General features: G+C 43.1%; 1 protein-coding gene across 7 annotated transcripts in view; it reads left to right on the top strand.

Annotated features, from left to right (window-relative positions):
• SLC4A10 (solute carrier family 4 member 10) overlaps positions 1-20,311 on the top strand; it is a 198,273-nt gene that overhangs the window by 110,531 nt on the left and 67,431 nt on the right. For 5 of the 7 annotated variants that reach the window (XM_048486961.1, XM_048486963.1, XM_048486965.1 and 2 more), the window contains exons 5-7: positions 611-771; positions 10,963-11,151; positions 20,103-20,194. In XM_048486961.1, coding sequence (XP_048342918.1) covers positions 611-771; positions 10,963-11,151; positions 20,103-20,194 — 442 coding nt within the window. The remainder of the gene's footprint in view (positions 1-610; positions 772-10,962; positions 11,152-20,102; positions 20,195-20,311) is intronic. The other 2 variants (XM_048486964.1, XM_048486959.1) reach the window with 1 other exon arrangement.

The following is a 20,311-nucleotide window of genomic DNA, read 5'->3' as shown; positions in this document are numbered from 1 at the left end:
AGGGCTACCCTTGACAACTATCTGGATGCTACATTTGGTAGAGTGCTGCAGCCAAAGTGTTGATTGGAGTTGGCCATAGGAACCAAAAGGGTTCCATCTACACTGGCTTCCAAGTTACTTCTGAGCTTAATTCAAGGTGCCTTTGAACCCCTTTACAGCCTGGGGCCAACCTTAAGGACCAGCTTCTCCCTCCAAAAAAACCTAGCTGCTCATTCCAGTCATTCTCAGAGGCCCTGCTTTGGTTGCCTTGCCTTCTGAGGCTAGATGGGTGGTGACCCAAGAAAGGGCCTTCTCCAGCATGGCACCAACACTTTGGAATGCCTCCCCTGGGACAATTAATCTGTCTCACTCTAATGGTGTCTTTCACCAGTAGGTGAAAACTTACTGGTATACCCCTAATAATGTTTTTGGACCTTCCTTTTAATGTTATTGGTTCATGTGTTTTTAACTGAATTTTATATTTTTAACTGTGTTTTAAATGTTTGCTTCCTTGTGGAATCTGATTGGGTGGAAAGGCAGCACATAAATGTTTTAATAAATAGATAAATATTTTGCTGGTAGTTGTGGCTTTTTAGCAGGAAAGAGTTCATTAAACTGTTTGCTTGTCTAGGTGGCTGAAGTTTGAAGAAGATGTTGAAGATGGAGGGGAGAGGTGGAGTAAACCGTACGTTGCCACTCTGTCGCTACATAGTTTGTTTGAACTGAGAAGTTGTATCCTCAATGGCACTGTGTTGTTAGACATGAGAGCAAATTCTTTAGAAGAAATAGCAGGTAAGTGTGTGTTTCACATTGATAAGGTAGAACAATATTTTGCCTTCATCTCTAATATTACAGAACTCAGATAACTTAAAGTGAACCAATGTTGTGCAGGGTGTAATATGTTCTAAACACAGATCAGAACATCTCAGATTTTTTTCATGATGTTTTATTAATTTTATTTTAGATACTTTGAAAATGGCCCTACAAATTAGATTTCTTGTGGGAATTTTTGTCAAAAATCTGTCAATGAGGTCAGCGTATTTGCCAAAGATCATCCATGAATGGGCACACTCACATGAAACCATTATTCCCTCATATTCATAAAGAATGGCTGGGTGTTATTCCCATAGGAGGCCCAGGAAATATGTAAACTTTGGTGGATGAGGTCTAGAGCACTTTGGGGATAGAGCGGTCTATCAAATCAAATAAATAATAACAACAACAACAATAATAGAAGAGACACCATTAGCAGTTTCAGAATAGCCTATGTACTTGTGATGAGATTACCAAAGTCATAGTGGGAATGTATTGGATTAATGGAGAAATGTTAAAATGTTCCAAGGGAGTGAGACATAGATAGCTAAACATAAAAAGGTTGAGAAATCCGTGAAAAATCAGAATGAATGGGCCAAGACCCACAAATATGCTTCATATAGCATTAATGGGTCATTTCAAAGACTCTTAAGATAGGGGTGCCTTTTGCTTCTACTGTTTTATTTCTGTGGCTATCATTCTTTTCTGTCTGTGGTGGGAAGCAGCAGTCTGCTGGTGGAAAATGGTGGGACTGCTGGATGAAACATTTTCACTAGCTGCCAATTTAAATATTATGGCCCTGATGGAGAAAGTGGCCTCTTCTATGGCAGGAAGAATATGGAAAAGCTCTTTGATGGATGCATTATGTACTGTGTGGAATGTCTTTTTTGGTAGACTCCATGTAGGAGCTTCCATGGGAACGTAGGTTCTGGACTCCTCACATTGAAAATCTCTGGACTTAAGCATGGCAACCTCTTAATGAAACAGTTGATGAAGCTTAAACCAGAGGAGGCTTAAACCAGAGGAAGCATAGAAAGTAAATAGACATCCGTATAAGATAATGAATACAATCTGCCATAAAAAAAAGCATTATGGAAAGAAGAAGGGATTACAATGACAGAAGGCTAGGGGCATCTTCTTTTCCTTTGGTGTAACCATTAGACCCTTCCAAGGAGGAGCAATTGCAAGAAGAACCCTTTTGGAAAAGGTTTATCTGAGTTATTCTTTCTTAGACCCCTGCTACAAAAAAAAGGGAACCATTCCTGACTGAATATTTGTTCTGACTGGATTTAAGAAAGACATGGTTTTAAAAATAAATTATTTTAAAACTAATTTAAATATGTATAGCACAGTGGCCAATGGCATCTCCTCTCATAGCCAGTTCTTCCAATATACATAGCACAGCAGCCAATGGTATTTCATCTCATAGCCAATTCTTTCTGTCCAGTAATCCAATCCAATCCCCCCCTCTCTCCCTTCACTGTTCTCATTCCACTTCATATACAGTTTTTAATCTTATCTTAACTTTTCCACCAAGGTCATTATCTAACAAATAGAAACTTCTAGCCGTGGCTCTTGATAGAGAATTGATAGTCAAAACATGAAGGGTTGGATTTTATGCTCTATATCCACTCTCACAAGTGAAGTCTTTATAGGTAGTCCTTGTATTAAGTCAACTTGACTCTATCCCATCTTATGGCTTTCATAAAACATAATACAAGGGTATTTCAGCAGGCCTCCAAATAATGATCTTTCTTTGATTAAGTAATATCACACCTCCGGATTGAAATGTAATGACTGCCTCAAATAGCATTTGGTTTTTGCACATAGTGACACTGATCAGAAATGAAAGGTCAGTACTTGATCTTGGAGTTCTCCTACACAATACCTTGCACAGATGAAATGGCATTAAGTAAACCTTCTCTCCTGCTATCACATGGCATGATCCAATTCATGGATGACTCTAAGAATGAAAATTAAAAGCGTTCTAATGTCATTGCGTTCTTCACAAGGTGTGAAGTCTAGCGGCCGCTGGATGTGTCACCGGATTTCTATTGAATTGTACAGTGGATGTCTTCTGCTGATTTCTGATATTTTATTTCTGAAATCTCATTTAAGTGACTTTTTTGGTGGAGGAAGAGCCAGTTAAGTTGCAGAAAGACTTCTTAAGCTGAAGTAGGGTTTTTGACTTAACAGAGTAATAATAAGTCCCTTTCTCCTAACTCCTCAGTGCTACATCTTATTGGCTGGGAAGCATATGTGAGTTATCTGAGGCATGTGTATCACATGAACACATAGAACTGCCTTATAGAGATTAAACAGACAGTCAGATCATTGAAAAAATCAGGTAGATCAGTCATTGACAAAGGCTGTGTTAAAATAAAACCCTTCCCCTTTGCAGGTCATTTTAGTAGTCTTTGCTGAAAATTAATGACCACCAGTTTGTTTGCTTCTGCAGTGTCTTGGTGCATGTGCAAACAGGTTCAGCAGATGCTTGGAGCTGTTTGACATGAACCAAACAGATTGGGTGATTGACTTGCATAAGATCAGTACCACTGAACATGGTAATTTCAACTGTTGAGTGCGTTTGTGGTGAAATTTGGAGCATTCCTGTCATGTACCGCTAGATATTCTGTCATTGAATTAACAACAATCAACTCACAATTGGTTTGTCTTGTGTGGACAGGTCACAACAGGAATGCTGTGTACAATATTGTATGGATGCAGTTCTGGTAGCATAATCCAGTTGAGAGCTGGTCTTTGTTCTTTGAACAGCAGGGCACCATTCCATAATACAAACACCCTTTGAAATGCCCCTTACAGAACCTCTTTGTGTGTTGAAACTCAAACTTTTTGTGGGGTGCAGAACTAATTTCACAGCTGAGTGGATTTCGCCCATTAGAAATGTATTCTCTGCTGGTCTCTGCTTTGGTGGTTTTGTATTCTTCTCTGCTGTGAATAATTCACAATAGGTTAATGGTTCAGGAACAAGAACAAGACATTGACGTGTTGGTAATGAAGTAACTGAAGTTCCTCGGGTTGAAGGACAGTACCAGAGCTGGTGTTCCTGTTACGATTTGTAGACTTGTTTAGGTATTCTAAATGGGGCAGTTCAGGAATCTGTTGCCTGAAAGGCAAGCTTAATGTGATGACTGCTAGCATTTAGAGACGTTTGCAAACAGCAGGAGTGAGTCAGTCTATATCAGGGTCCTGACCTCTTTCAATTCCTGCCAGTTTGCTGTCACTCAATATCACTCAAACAACAATGCTGCATTTTTATTAAGGTTGCTAAACAGCCTTCATTCTGGGAATTCAACCATCATCCTGAAGACGGGGAAGTTGCAGTACAATTTGTCGTCTCAATGTGCTTGTGGTCTTTTCCAGAAGCATGTTTTGATGGGTTTTTTTTACATTTTATAGCCTTTTATTTACCTTTAATGTATTATTGTAGCGGAATGTTGCTGTTCCTGCTCTTCGGCATTCGTGGGTTGTTGGTTCAGGATCCAGTGAAATGACAAGTAGAGTTTTGATCTTGGACTGGATCTATGCTGCCTCCCCCCTGTGCTGGGTACCACTAGGAATGGCATGGCATATGGGACTCTAGGAATGACATAGGAGACTGAAGAGGATGATGGGACAGATAAGCGGGCAACAAACTCCCCCCCCCCCTTATGTGAGCAGAGATATTATTTTATTCATGTCAAGGGATGATGGTATTGGAGCCAGTACAGTTAATTTTTTTTACTATATTGCTTTATATAAAATATAAGTGCTTTGTTTGACCAGGCCAAGGTGGACAGCATGCTATTTCTTACAGTGGCCAACCAGATACCCCCGGAAGACCTACAAAAAGGATATGGAAGTCAAGCCTTTCTCTGTTGTTGCCCTCCCTGGGGTTCAGAGATATGGTGCCTCTGAATGTGAAGGTTTCAATTTACCCTTTTTTGAATCTGCCCTGCAACTCCTTTTTAAAGGCTCTTATCTACTGGCTGAAAAACCCATTGGTTTAAATTCATTTTTATACTGTCTTTCTCTGCCACACTTCTATCCCAGTTGGCTCAGGGCAGCATACATAGCTCTTCTGCCCTCCATTGTTTTATTCTGACAACACCCCTGTGAGGAAAGTGTTGTGTGGGAAGCTGAAAGAGAGTGACTGGACCAGGGTCACCCAATGAGACCCAATGGAAGTCTCAACCAGATGATATCATGACATCCCACTGACTCTGCACTCTTCCTCAGGAAATAGGAGTTTTTAGCATACTGTTTTGATCTCTATGGAAGAGGAGTCTTGCAAGCTAGAAAATAGCCAGCCATTGTCCATTCATGCTGCATGCCCTTACCCTGAGATTTAAGATGTTTTGAATGGGAGGCAAAGGCTTTCTTTTCTCAGTGGCTTTCCTGATAGCAGTTCTTTCCCCTAGTACTCCTTTAAGAAGGTGCAGAGACAGACTTCATTCTCTTATTGCAGAACTTGTGTCTCTACACCGAAAGCTGGGCGGAGCCTCTAGCTGCTGACTTCCCACTTTGAACACTGTTGAAACTCAGGCAAAAAAAAAAATCAGTAACACCGGACATCCATGATTTGCAGTACATTGCTGAAAGTCCTTTCTCAAACCTTATGTAATGACTTTCCCGTATTATGCCTTTCCTATTATTTGAAATCAAATTGGCATATGGAATGTTCTCTTTTGATATTTTCCATCTAGTTCCTCTGATGCCTTTAGATTCTCAAAATGCCATCTGGTTTTTCACTGCAGCTACACAAATGACTCCATTAGATTTTTGCACTTGGCACATGCCAGTTTTCTAACCTCATTCAAAGGCATTTCCCCTCTGTCCGGGCTTGCAGTGTTGTATTAATATGTTAGGTTTTTTTAATTTACCTGCCTGCCTGCCTGCCTGCCTGCCTGCCTGCCTGCCTGCCTACCTGCCTATCTATTTATTAATTATTGGACTTTTAGGCCGCCTATTCCCGAAAGGGCTCAGGTCACATACAGTCAAAACATAGCAAAGTTACAATAAAAACATTCAATATATAAATTATTTAAAACCAGTAAAACAACACCACAGTTCAGTAAGACTTAAAAACCAGGATGGCAACTTCCCTATGTAGACCCACCAGAGGCCGTAGAAGAAACTTGAGGGCTTAGGCCGGCTGGCAAGATGGAAATGCCTGCCGCAGGGGTCTGCAACCTGCAGCTCCAGAGCCGCATGCGGCTCTTTCAGCCTTATACTGTGGCTCCGCGTGGCCTGGAGGTCGGAGGGTAGCATGGGTATGTCCCTCCAGGAAAGGTGAGTGGAGGGGCCAAACTGGAGGCAGCTCCGTGCAGAGCCTCCTCTCCGGCTTGGTAGATCTTCTGGGCCGTGGAAAATGGGTCCAAATGGCTCTTTGGGTGGTAAAGGTTGCTGAGCCCTGGCCTGGTGGAACAGCTCCATCTTACAGGCCCTATGGAATTCACTAAGGTCCTGCGGGGCCCTGATATCTAGGGGGAGCTTGTTCCACCAGGTTGGGGCCAGGTCTGAAAAAGACAAACTGTGGACAAACATCCCAGTCCATCAAACAGTTGAATTCAGTAGTTCTCCAAATGTGGGTCATGATCCCAGAGAGGGTAGATAGGTTGCACAGTCATGCTTCTGAACTGGGACAATAGACTCTAAGCCCCCAAGCCCAATGGCAGGGAAAGGAGACAAGAAGGTAGAGCTGTCACATTCCTTCCACTTGATATAAGATGTCATACTGAGTCTATCACTTGTCTATCAAAATCAATTTTGCCTACTCTAATTAGGTGAAGTTTTTTGGGGGGATCTTAGATCAACATTTCCACATCTTCTACTACCTGATCCTACAGCGTGATGTAGTGGTTAAGAGTGGTGGGCTCTAATCTAGAGAACCAGATTTGATTTCACATGAGCAACAGACTCTAATCTGATGAACCAGATTTGTTTCCCCACTCCTCCATGGCACCACATGTCTGCCAGGTCCAGCCCGTTTTTGGGGGGAGGGGAAGGGTTGCTGAGGGTATGGAAAGGCTTCTGCTGGCCTGGTGGGGAGGGCTTCTCTTCAGGGCCCAGCTTGCTTCTGGGGTCAGGGGAAGGCAGCCTGGGAAGTCCTTGGAATGTCGAGACAACACCCTTCCCACCAATGGGCACACAGGAGTAAGTCCTGCACATCCATTGGTGGGAAGTTTTTCGTCGTGACATTCCATCCCTTACTCAATTATGTATTAGGATAGGAAGCTTCTTTTGTAGAACTGTATGCACAATTGAAACGATTTACTTGAATAAGTACGTTCTAGCTCTGTAGAGTACTTTTATGTTACTGCATTGCAGAGAATGCCCAGAAGCATATGAACATCAGTGAAAGAACATACCTTGGAGATATTATAGTGGCTGAAGTGCTTTTAAGAAAATTGTCCAGGAGATGTCCCAGAAAAAACAGAGTGCAGAAGTATAATAATTGCTTTGGGGAGAATTATTTGTCATGCAGAAAGTGCTGCATTTTAAGCATCACTTTTACATAACTTAGCTCGACTTTCTTACCCAGTCCAGTGGTAAATATTGCAAACAGAAGGAAAAAACCAAATGTCTACCTATCTAAAATGTTTGTAGTGTGGTACTAGATCTTAGGAGGCTACAATTCAAATCCCTGTGAAACTCACCAGGTGACTTGCGCCTGTTACACTGTCGCAGACTAACCTACCTTGAAGTGTCATGAGAATAAAATAAGAAGAGAACAATGGAAGTTATTTGGAGCTCCTTGGAGAAAAGGCAGAATACAAACATATGAGTTTAGTAATTTCTGTCTTGCTCAATAACTGGGGTTACCAGGCACATACTGGGAGTGGAAGACCTCGGCCATCAGTGGGTGTTCCCTGGCACCACTAAACTGGCTGGCATAGGAAAATGGCATGAAAACCAGGTAGGGGTGTCATCAGTGACTCACCATGGTGACATTACTCCTTGTGCTTCTGGAAGTGATGTCAGCACATCACCAGCTGTTGCACTGACATCACTTTTGGTGCACACAGAAAATGATGTCAGCACATTGCAAGCAATGTTGGCCCATGACTATCCAGTAAGTCTTCCTTACTGGGGGCGCAAAAATTCAGGTTCGTTTGTGGTTTTTTTGTATTTTTAGTGTTTTTTTTCCAGTTTTTGGCCTGCAGGGGGCGCAGTTTGTAGGTTAGCAGCACCAAAATTTCAGGGATGTTTTGGGAGACTCTCCTAATAATACAACCAAGTTAGGTGTGGTTTTGTTCAGGGGGTCAAAAGTTATGGACTCCCAAAGGGGGTGCCCCATCCCCCATTGTTTCCAATTAGAGCTAATAGGAGATGGGGGCTATACATTTGAGGGTCCATAACTTTGGACCCCCTGAACCAAACTTCACCCAACCTGGATTGCATCTTCAAGAGAATCTCCTAAAGATATCCTGAAATTTCAGTGCTGCTAGCTTAATAATTGCACCCCTGACAGCATGCACCCCCCAAATTTCCCCAGATTCTCCTTTTAAATCTACCCTCTTTGGCATGGATTTAAAGGGAGAATCTGAGGTCCCCAGTTTAAACATTGAAAGTGATGCTGTTTCAGGTGGGGGAGAGTCCACCCCAAAGCAGCATCACTTTCAATGTTGTTTTAACTGGGGATCCCAGATTCTCCCTTTAAGGTGGATTTAAAGGGAGAATCTGGACTCCCTAGTTTAGACACCATTGAAAGTGATGCTGTTTGGGGGTGGATTTCAGCATCACAGCAACTGCCCATGGGTGAGGGGAAACTCAGATTTTGCACCAGGTTCCATTTCCCTAACTACGCCTTGCCCCCCCCCCCCCTTCAGATGGCTTCAGATGGCCCTGCCTCATGAGATAAGCTGGTGGCAACCTAGGAGACGGCCTTCGCAGTCATGGTACCAAAACTCTAAAGCTCTCTCCTCAGAGAGAATCACCTGTCCCCTTTTGTTGTTGTCTTGTACCAGCCTGCCCCCATGTTTTAATTTGTTATGTTTTTGGTTCCTTTTAATGTTTTTAAGACATGTTTTTATTGTATTTGTTAGCTGCCTTGGTGGTCCCAATTGTGGCAGACGGATGGGGTATTTTGTAAATAAATCAAAATATGGCAAAAAGATTTCCCATGGTCCACAAATATTGTGCTTCTATTACCGAGAAAAGCGGGGGGGGGGGGGGACCATTGCAGCAAATCATCTGCTAAAAAAACCCTCCAGAACTGTAACAGGGAAAGAACAGGAGAATAACGAACTGATTATGATGTTGTCTGGAGCCACAATTATACTTTAATGTGTGAATGATGGTAATTGCAGGATATTTGGCTAATATTTGGCTTCGGGGGAGGGCGGTATATAAAAGTAATAAATAAATAAATAAATAAATAAAAATAATATAGTATCACCTGAGATGGGCTTCTAGCCTGGTCCCAGTATAAGTGCTTCCTGGGTTTTTAAAAGTCATTTATTAAAGGCATTTTAGTAGTCACATGAAAGGAATTGCATTTTGTAGCTTCCCTCCCTTGTATGACAAACTGATCTGTCCTTCATGCATATAAAATGCTCCAGTTTTGTATCTTGAGTACATATTTTAATTTTGTCCCTGTTCCCTTACTATTGACAATTAAAAAAGCTTGACTCATTTTCTGTGCATTTGACATATTAAATTGAATATCAGTTTGACTGTGTGCCTTTCTTGTTTCACGACTCCTCTTACCAGGAGATGTGGGGTTGTGTTAAAAAGACTCTCCTGAGCTATTTTAATAGTGTTCACAAAGAGTTCGTGACTGACTTCTTGAGTCACAGTTGCAGTAGGACTTGGTTTCTAATCAATATGCAAAGATGCTTAGTGCTCGATTAGTACTAATTCAGTGCGTTTAGAATGGCTGCAAATCCTAACGACACTTCTATGGGGTCCATGTCACTGTACAGTTCTAAAAAGGATTGCTTAAGGTGCTTCCTGTGAATCTTTCCTTTATCTTATCTGGAGAAATCTTGTGATCCCATCATTTCCTGCCAAATATCTGAAATCTTAACTGTACAATACTTAATACGTCTTTGAGTGATTTCCATCATCGGTCTTTGTCCTCATCCATGCCATATAAATTTTGTAGCTCAGTACTTTAATGTTTCCCCCTATATACATAGCCCCATCATAGTAGCCAAGAAACCAATTGGAATGCTAAGTTAGGGGTGGTTGTTGTGTCTGCATGTATTATTATTAATATTTACAAAATTTATGTCCTGCTGGCTGTTATGGGCTGTGTGGTCTGGTAGTTTTAGCTCCTATCATTTTACCTGAATCTGTGGCTATAATCTTCAGAGACATGTTGAGGTAAGATGTGTTTCTCTCTGTGACACAGAGTGAAGTGATTTATGTGGTGGGTATCTGTTTTGTCCTCCTCTCAGGTGGGATGGGATAAGGCACTTTTGTGATTATCTGGGTTCCTTGGCACCTTGGCCATCAGAGCACACATAAATGCAATTGCACACAAACTCCACCCAGATACTTGCAAATGTGCCTCACTCCCTCCCGCATGAAAAGAGGACAAAATAGGTGCCCACCTCACAAATCACTCCGCACTGTGCCGGAGAGAGACACATCTTACCATGACCTGCCTCTGAAGATGTCAGCCACAGATGCAGATGAAACATGAGGAGCAAAAACCACACAGCCTGGAAAACCCATAATAGCCAGTTGATTCAAGTCATGAAGACTTCAACAATACATTTATACCTTGTCTTTCTGGCCTTCCAAGAGCTGCCAAGGTGGCTAACAATTTTAAACATATAACCCTCCCCACAGTGTACCAATTTATGGTTATTTCCAGTAGACTCTGGAACTTCTGTCTCTGGATTGGTTGTTACATAAGAATTATCTTGTATAACAGCTGATAGTTCACAGCCAACAGCCTGTTATTCTTCTCTTGCCCTAAGAAGCACAGAGTCCTGCTGTTTATACTTTTATACTTACAACAAACCTGTATGGTAGATTAGGGTGAGAGAAAAAAAGTCTCACTTAATGAACAGACTTGTGATGTCATGTGTAGATCATGTTATGTTAAAAGTTTATGTTAAATATTTGAAGTAAGTATTCATCAGTAATGCTGCTTAGTTTTTTGCGGGGGGTGGGGCTTGATGACGATCTTGACACCCTCTGGTGGTTATCTTTCAGACATGATCCTCGATCAACAAGTAGGCTCAGGGCAGCTCAGTGAAGATGTTCGGCACAGAGTACACGAAGCGTTGCTCAAGCAGCACCATCATCAGAATCAGAAGAAGCTAAGCAATAGGATCCCCATAGTGAGGTCCTTTGCTGACATTGGCAAGAAACAGTCTGAACCTCATTCCATGGACAAAAATGGTAAAGTGACAATACTATTGTGTAAGGCTTTCTAAACTTGCGTTAAACAAACAAGGAACTTGGTCTCAAGCAGCAAAGTGGTTGGCATCTAGTCTTCCACTGCCACATCCTTCTGTGCCAATGGAATGACAGTGCTGCAGGAACACCATAAACTATTACCTCACATCAAAGTAGAATGTATGTTACTCTGCATTTTCCCTTGCACTGTTGGAGATCAGTTGGACAGAACAAGTTATGATCTTTTAGCTTGAGCTAGTTAGAGCTGTGAAACATAGCTTGGCCATGACGGTCCTGGAATTATGAGGTTTTATTTTTATTTTTCTATAAGTTGGGTAGGAGGGAAGGCAGCATGGTACAGCCTGATCCCATCAGATCATGATTGTTAAGTAGGGTCAGTACTTAGTTAGGAGACCACCACAGAAGATTCTGCAGAGGAAGGCAATGGCAAACCACCTCTGCTTCTCACTAGCCTTCAAGGCCCCTTGCTGGGGTCACCATAAGTTGGCTTTGACTTGAGGGAACTTTATGCACACAGTGTTGGGTATCCGTAGTCGCTTACAATATCATTCTCCCCTCCTGCATGTTATTTTCACAGCAGCATCCCTGTGAAATAGGTTAAGCTGAGAGAGAATTATTGGCCCAGTCACCCACTGAGGTTCTATGGCAGCGTGGGGATTTGAACCTAGGTATCCCAGGTCCTAGTCCAGTGCTCTAACCACTACACCATTCTGGTTCTCCTAAGCGTATTCATGAAACATTCCAATCTGGAAAGGTGCCCTATAAACATTCAATAGAGTATGCAAGGCCCAGAGGCATAGCAAGGGGGAAAAGCGGCCGGTGCACCGGTGCGTCCTCTGCCCCCATCCCGCCCTAGAATGCCCCCACCCTGGAACATCCCACCACGCCCCCAGAACGCCCTCACCACACCCCCACAGGGACATGTGTCTGGTGCATCGCCCCCCCCCCCCCACCCCTTGGCACTATGCCCTTGAAACTATGCCTCCTGTTTTTACATGTGCTGTGGATTTTTTCCCCTCTCAGTTCTTTCCAGTCAGGTTAAGTATGTGTAACAATTGTCTGTGTTTAATCATATTGATTGGTTGTGAATTAATTTAAGTAAAAATCGTAGACCATCATGTATCTGAAGTATAGTAAGGAAAGAATCCCTCAAATAAATACTTTGCAATGCTGTGTGAGCATAGCTGAGCTTATGGCATTTCCTAACCAATTAAGTGCTGGCACAGCCTGACTTTGGGATCAGGGTGGAAGAAGACTGACCTTTCTAGTCCAATTATCTCATTATTGTAACTATGAGAGGCACAATTAAGACACATTTGTTAAAGCTTATCCTTGTGCCATAAGACTAATCTCAGCAGGAATCAGTGGGCATAGTGCAGGTAAGAGGCTCAAGGATTGCAACTGAAACATCTTAGGTCTTTGTAAAGCTATAGGCGTGGCATCTAAACATACCTATTTCAGTGATAATAGAAAAACCAAACTCTGCACTTTCACATTTTGCATTCTGCAACCTAACGTTATGAGTTGGCCTCAGTGCAACTGCAGATTTTTGTAGTGCTTTTTATTGGTCTTTACTAAGTGAAAACAGTATTTCCAGTTCCATAATAGCATTTTCTTTTGGATGGATTCCAAGAAATTCTGTGGCAGTTCACTTGGAAATCACAGTATAGAGGTGTGAGCATAGAGTTATGGATTTTGGAAAGGTGGGCAATCTTATTAGAGTAGCATCAATGAAGTATAATCTTTGTTTGGGAGCATGAATTAATGAATTCAACATAGTAAAACACCATAGAAATCAGCTCTGCTTTTTTGATGCTATCTAAAAATGGCAACAAACAATTAGCATTTTCTTAACTGAAGAATAATCTAGGATCTTGATTTCAGTGTATGCTTTTCTGAAATCTTGTATCCTAAAGCGGTGTTAGGTAATGCCTGATTGATGTGTGGTTGTTACTAAGGCAGTGAATCTGAGGTGGATTCTGCACAGGCCGTGGGAGCAGTGGGGTGCCGGTGTACATGACACCAGTGCCGCCCTGGGGCTGTTTGCACACATTTGTGTGGGAGGCCCCGGAGCTGCCGCAGCCCGTGGCAGTGCCTCTGCATAAGGCGTGCCACTTTTGTTTTAAAAGTTACCTCCTCGTCTCTGCATACTCTGTCAGGATGAGGGGACATGCCCCAGCGGCCCTGGCAACAGCCTGGGGGTTGAAGGGTAAGAGGTGTGTCCCCTTGTCCTGATAGAGCTACGCAGGGACAAGGAGGTAAGTTTTTTTTAAGCAGCGTGCTAGAAAACAGCGATGTCCACCCAGTGCCGTTCGCTCTGCACCGGGTGGACACCACCACTTTCCAAACGACTTGTCACTAAACACTGGAGGGGAAAAGAGCGGCACTGCCTCGATTTGGAGGCGGCAGCAGTGGGAAGTTCCCCCTCCAAACGGTGTTTTTACTGGGCTGACACTGGTGATTCCGGCCCATGCAGAAGCTGCCTGAATCTGCACTTGGCCACTTCACGCTGCATGACTATTTCTCCATATAAAAGAAATAAACCCTGGCCACAGAAAATTACATGACAGGAATGAGGGTTCTAGTCCAGACCTTTCCCTATCAGGATGATTTTCTCTAGTCAAGGAATTCTGGAGGATGCAGAATATTCAGTCATGTGAGTACTCATCAGGAGTGTATGCTGAAGCACCACAGCTTCAAATGTATCACCTACGTGAGGATGATGCTCAGAATCCTCAGTTTTATCCCTCATTTAGAAGTTGCAAAAAGCTCTATTCTCAGTGCCAAACTACACATTAGCCTTTATAAAGAGTTGGGTTTGGGGAACCAGAGGCATATCTAGTGGGACAAGACAGGGCACATGCCCTGGGCACCACCTCTTGAAGGGGGCACCAGCTCGCATCCCACAGCCTCCGAGTGGCCACCATTGAACTGTGCCCCACCTGAACTCCATATGGAGTTTGTGGGTGGGATACACAATTGAACAATGAACTGAGCTCAGACTGAGCTCAGCGTTCAACTGGGCTCATCCTGCTCCTGAACTCAGGGAAAATTCAGGGGCCAGGTAACCCATTCAACACTGAGCTCAGCCTAGCTGGGTCGAGCTTTAAACTGCAGACTTCTGCCTTCCCCCCCAACCTATTTCCCGTGGTAGGGTGAAAGGAATTATTTCCCCATTTTTGCTGCACCTCGTAAATTATTCTGCTGTATGTGCAGCATTAAAAAAATGGCAGTTCAGTTAATGGTATGATGTCACTTCCAAGGAAAACCTTTCAATAACATCACATCTCTCTAGAAATCACCAGAAATTCTGTGGTAAAACCATAGAGTTTTCAGTGATTCCTAGAAAGGACTGACGTCACTGAGAGAAAACCCAGACGTGTCATCACACCATCATTAATGGCTGTCCCCCTATCCCTACCCTTTAGATCTCCCACTGGTTGCCAAGGTTGGCCTGGCAACCCTATTTGGTCATCAGTTTTGAGGGTACCAAGTTTTTATCTGAGTCACCATTTCACTTACCTGGAAAGAAGACAACCATAAATGTAAGATGATTCCCTTAAAAATACAGAAAAGGGTTTTAATTATAATATATATTATTGTAATATATAATTATATATTGTATGCCAATTTAGGACAGTCCCTCTTTTTGTAGAAAAAAAACCTAGTCTTGCTTTTTGGCAAACAGGGTAATTTCCTTTCCCCTTCCTTCTAATAAAGGCAGCAGTACACCTTTTTTTTTGCTATTAGTCTGGGATTCATATTACTAGTTGTAAATCAGTCAAGCACAGGCTGATGTTTTGATCTACAAAGTGCTGAGCCAAAATGCTACAGAATGTTCAGAATAAAATCCTTGACCTTTTTCCAGTTAAAGGATCTTGGGTGGGAAGTGTTGGAAAGAAACTCTGACCTTATGGTTTTTATATTATTCATTTTGATATTTAGATACTGTTTTTCTCTCCTGTGGGAACCCAATGCAGCTTACAACATAGTTATCCCTACCTCTTTATCCTAACAACAGCTTTGTGAGGTATGTTGGGCTGAGGGCATGACTGACCTGAAGTCAAGCAGTCAGCTTCCATAGAACCTAGGTCTCTTAGTCCTATTCCATAGATGTGAACCTAGGTCTCTTAGTCCTATTCCATAGATGTGAACCTAGGTCTCTTAGTCCTATTCCATAGATGTGAACCTAGGTCTCTTAGTCCTATTCCATAGATGTGAACCTAGGTCTCTTAGTCCTATTCCATAGTTGTCAAACTCGCACCCCTCCAGATGTCATGGACTACAGTTGGGAACTGTAGTCCATGACATCTGGAGGGACGCGAGTTTGACACCTGTGTACCTAGTCCCACATTTTAACCCCTAGACCAGGCTGGTGCTCATGAGATTCTGAAGAAATACAACAAATCAGAATGATCAGTACTGAGCTTGACGGTCCAATGGTCTGAAACAGTATGAGATGGCTTATTTCAAAGTAGTTAACAACTTACTTGAGAGAATGTCAGAGAACCCAAGCTTGCATGTATTAAGAGGCTGGCATTTTACATTTAGAAAACAATGGACTGGTATCATCATTCCCAGCATAGCCTTCTTGATAGTCAAAGGAGACTCCCTCCTCCTTTCATTACCAGTGGAAAAGATGGTTGGACCCAATCAAATTTCTAGGGTTGCCAGCCTCCAAGTAGGACCTGGAAATCTTCCGGAATTATCATTCCTTTAGAGAAAATGGCTGCTTTGCAGGGTGGACTGTATGGCATCATACCCTACTGAGGTTCTTCCCGTCCTCATACCTCGCCATCCCGAAACTCCACCCCCTAAATCTCCACTTTTTCTCAGTCCAGAGTTGGCAAGCCTACCGATTTCTGTTTGAAATGGATGACAGCCAGTTGCATAAAAATAATAATGATAAGACCAAACCCAATAAAAATAGTCAAGACCCACCCAATAGAAATGACAGTGAAACTCAACAAACCAGCAACAAGCAGGCTGTTTAGAAACAGAGCAAGATCTAACAAGAGCAGACTTAACTAGATCAACCGAAGGTATGGTGCCATAAACAATGCCTGGTATTTGAACACCAGCAGCTAACTAGTTGGTTGAGCCTTCCAGTAATGTGGGACAACTAGTACATTGCTCAACTGTGTACCTAGAAATTATGAACTGAGGCCGTTTCTGCATGGCGGCAGAAGTGGCTCTCCACCAGCATAATTAATGTTGGTGAAGGCTCGGCACACCTCACACAGTCTTGTGCAGGCGGTTCCGAAAGTACAGCGAACCGCAGAAGCGGCTTGAGTTTGTCCTGTTCACCTTACCTCTTCCTGCATCTCTGGACAGCTGGAGGGACCCGCCCACGCTGCCCTCTGACCTCTGGGGCTCGGAGGGCAGCATGGGCGTGTCTCTCCAGCCATCCAGAGCTGTGCAGGGAGGAGAGGTAAATAAACGGAACACAGAGGGGTCAAAAGCGGTGCCCTCACGATGGTGCACTCTGCAGCACGTCGACAAGAAGATGCTGCTTTTGAAAAAACTTGCTCAGGGAGGCTGTTTCTGCATCAGCAGAAAACAGTGCCCTAGGGATGGTAAGAACACCATCACACAGCTGGCACTGCTGCATTGTAGCAGCGCCACGCCAACCCTCCCAAAATGGCGGGAAACTGCCACTTTTGAAACTCGCTCCCTGAGCAAGTTTTTTCAAAAGCGGCGTCTTCCCGCCAACGCAGTGTCCCTCCAGCCATCCATAGCTTTGTAAGGAGGAGAGGTAATGTGAACAGGACAAACCCAAGACAGCTCCATGTGGAACCACCTCTGTGGTTCGCTGCAGCTTCGGGGCTGCCCACACGAGACCGTGCGAGCGGTCCTGAGCCTCCACGGCGTTAATTATGCCAGCGGAGAGCCACTTCTGCTGCCATGCAGAAATGGCCAGAGTGGGTTTCAAAAGCGGCAGTTTCCCACCATTTTGGGAGGATTGACATGGTTGTGCGAACAATGCCCCAGGGATGGTGTTTTTACCATCCCTAGGGCACTGTTTTCTGCCAGTGCAGAAACAGCCTGAGTTTGATGTTTACAAAACATGTGCCAACCTATTCAAAAATATATCCTGTATTCCATGGATATTTAAGCAAGGCCAGATTAAGGCATCAAGTTTAAGGTTGCCAGGAGTGTACTGAGGGCTGGGCAACTTCCACTCCCGCTCTCCACTTATTCCAATGAATAGCATGAGGAAAAGGTGAGAGGTACAATGCCTGTGACATTTTGACATCACTTCCAGGTGATGAACTAGAAGTGATGTCACTCCCTCCCACCCACCCATGTAGTGCAATAGGAATTAATCCAGCCTATCGTATTTACTGTATAGTTTTGCGGATTCCTATAATGTCCCAGGAGCAATGATGTAATTTCCAGTGCCCCTCTTAGGCGCCATCCCCAAACAGCTCCTGGGTCAAATTTAAGTCAAAATTAGTCAAATTTCAGAGACCCCATAGCGTTACCAAACAAATGTGTGTTTTCTCAACTAATTATGTAAACCTTGAAATTTAGACACTTCTTTGGGGAGGCCTCTCACAGTTTGAGGCCCAAAGTGTATCTTTCTTAGTTTGTGCTTATATCCAGCTCTGTATTAAAGCGATTACTGGATCACTTTTTTGCAGCCTTGGCACAAGTTGGGACACATGTTCCTTCAATAGCCTGAGCAACAAGTCTTCTCTGTTTATTTCTGCTTTCTGTTCATCCTATTCAAGTTTTGTTGTGAATTGCTGTCAATCCATAATCTTGAAACAAGGGTCATGTAATTCTTAATCATTTTTCACTTCATAACAAACCTTTCCTCTCCCTGTGTTCTTGTACCCACAAGTAACTGTATGCAGAGGTGGGATCCAGCAGGTTCTCACAGGTTCCCGAGAGTAGGTTACTAATTATTTGTGTGTGCCGAGAGGGGGTTACTAACTGGTGATTTTGCCACGTGATTTTTGCCCTAATTATGCCCCTTCTCCACTCCTCAGCCGTAGATCACAGAACTTGAAGCAGTCTAGCAGGAGGTGCACCGGCGTGCGTGGCAGCCTGAGCCTGCGTGCATTCATTTCCTGCCCAAGGACCGGCGCAGCGGCTGCGTCCTTGCCACAGCCCCACCCAGCAATGCCCCGCCCCTGGAATGCCCAGCCACGCCCCCGTTGTGCACCACCTAGCCCCATTGGCGCTATGCCACTGTTTGAATCCCACCACCATGGGAACCTGTTACTAAAATTTTTGGATCCCACCACTGACTGTATGTAACTTGAACTTTGCTGTTGTGTAAGTCATCTTCATGTTGCTTTATTTTGCTCTGTCTTTGTTGTATCTGTCTCTAACAGGCTCATCTCATCTCTGTACTCCCTTCCTCATCTTCTAACCTTTGGGTTCTGTAAGCAACTTGAAAGTCCAGAGGTAGTGTAAAAAAAATCCTATATTGCATGAGCTTTAGACCAATTCAAATATTCATTCATGTTTCACCCCAGTTTTCTTCCAGCATGAAGTTTTTCATGGTAATCTTAGTCAATCTCTTGATAGTTAGAGTCCCTGGTCACGTTTTCCAGAATTTTACAAATAGTAGGCCAACACAGTTGGGCTCTTGTAGAGACAAGACACATACATGCACACATACAGATTCTCTCAGGGGTCCAGAGAAATTCTGGCCACTTCCATTGTTTGAGGAGCTTAGCCATAATAAAAATAAAAAATATGACACACAATGAGTAAAACACAAGCTGTGAAACACATTAAACGCCAAAAAAGTGTGCTGAAACTTTAGGCCCTTTTTGTGCTTGAGACTCGGGTCAAATAGCACTCCTGTGTCCGCCCCCCCCCCCCCCCCCCCCCATTACAGTCATTGATACTATTTTAGGAGATTTTGATGTCTGTGTAGGGTGGAGTTTGAGGAGGAGGCGGTGATATTTCTGGGCAACAGTCTAGGAATTTCCACATATCTCTATGATAAAAGTCCTAGAGACATGGGGAAATTCCTAAGGTGTCATTATATAAGCCATTTGATACCCATTTTTCTCCTGCTCCTCAGTTTTTCAAGGTTGAGGGATTGGGCCTGAGCATCGGAGATTTACCCTCAGGGCAAGCACAAATGGCCATGCATGCATGCACGTACACACACATACACACAATATTAACACATTTCTGACTTAATCATTTTGTTTGGCTATCTTTCAGTATTTGAAGGAAAGAAATCAAATTGCCGGTTAAACAAAAACGTGGCTGCTTCAGACCATAGACCCATCTAGCTTAATACTCTGTGCATATCAAAATCACCAAGCTATGTTTGCTATCAGTTCAAATGTCCTGTTCCCTAACAATGCAAGAAAATTGTGGTTTGGTAAGAGTGGCGAGGTTTCTTTAACAGCTACCTACCCTTTCTCAGGATAAAACAGACGACTGAACATTTTTAAGTCTATGGAAGTGGCAACCAGATACTTTGAGAAAGTGCATTTATTGCAATAACACTCAGACAATTTTCAGTAGGTTTAAATCCAAGTGTAGGGGTGATCCATGCTAAAGCTGTAGTACAAATATCTGTACCAAACCTCTGTAACTGGTTCACTGGACTACAGATAGGTGTATTCAATTTACATTCTCAGCCTCTTCCCTGACCCCCCAGTTTGGTTATTTAAACTGGTTCTAATTAGTTTCAGAATATATATTTTATGTCTTTACAAGTAGTGAACCATTTGCCTTGCTAAAACATTATGAAATAGGCTTGCTTTTTATTCCATGTTTCATGGGCATAGAATGTGAGTTTTATCTATGTTGTAAGCCACCTTGAGCTCTGTTAGGAAGAAAGGCAGCTAATAAACGTTTTAAATATCATAAGTTCTCTGATTTGATCAGCTACTCCACTGAATGTTTCACAGTTGTATTCATAATTGTTAGTATCCTGTAATAACCATCTTTTTTAGCAGGCCAGATTGTTTCCCCCCAGTCTGCACCAGCTAGCCTTGAAATCAAGAACGACGTAAGCAGAGAAAACAGCACAGTTGACTTCAGCAAGGTAACATTTTACTGCCTGGAGCAGGTGAACAATTGTGTGGCAAGTGAATGATCTAGTTTGTGGAACAGTGCATGTTTAGATTCAGTGCCACAGATTGTTAACCTGCATGACATAGAT

This window comes from Sphaerodactylus townsendi, linkage group LG02 (genome assembly GCF_021028975.2).
Source record: "Sphaerodactylus townsendi isolate TG3544 linkage group LG02, MPM_Stown_v2.3, whole genome shotgun sequence".
Taxonomy (NCBI): Eukaryota; Metazoa; Chordata; class Lepidosauria; order Squamata; family Sphaerodactylidae; genus Sphaerodactylus; species Sphaerodactylus townsendi.
The sequence above is the reverse complement of the archived record's forward strand: the minus strand, read 5'-3'. Positions and strand labels throughout refer to the sequence as shown.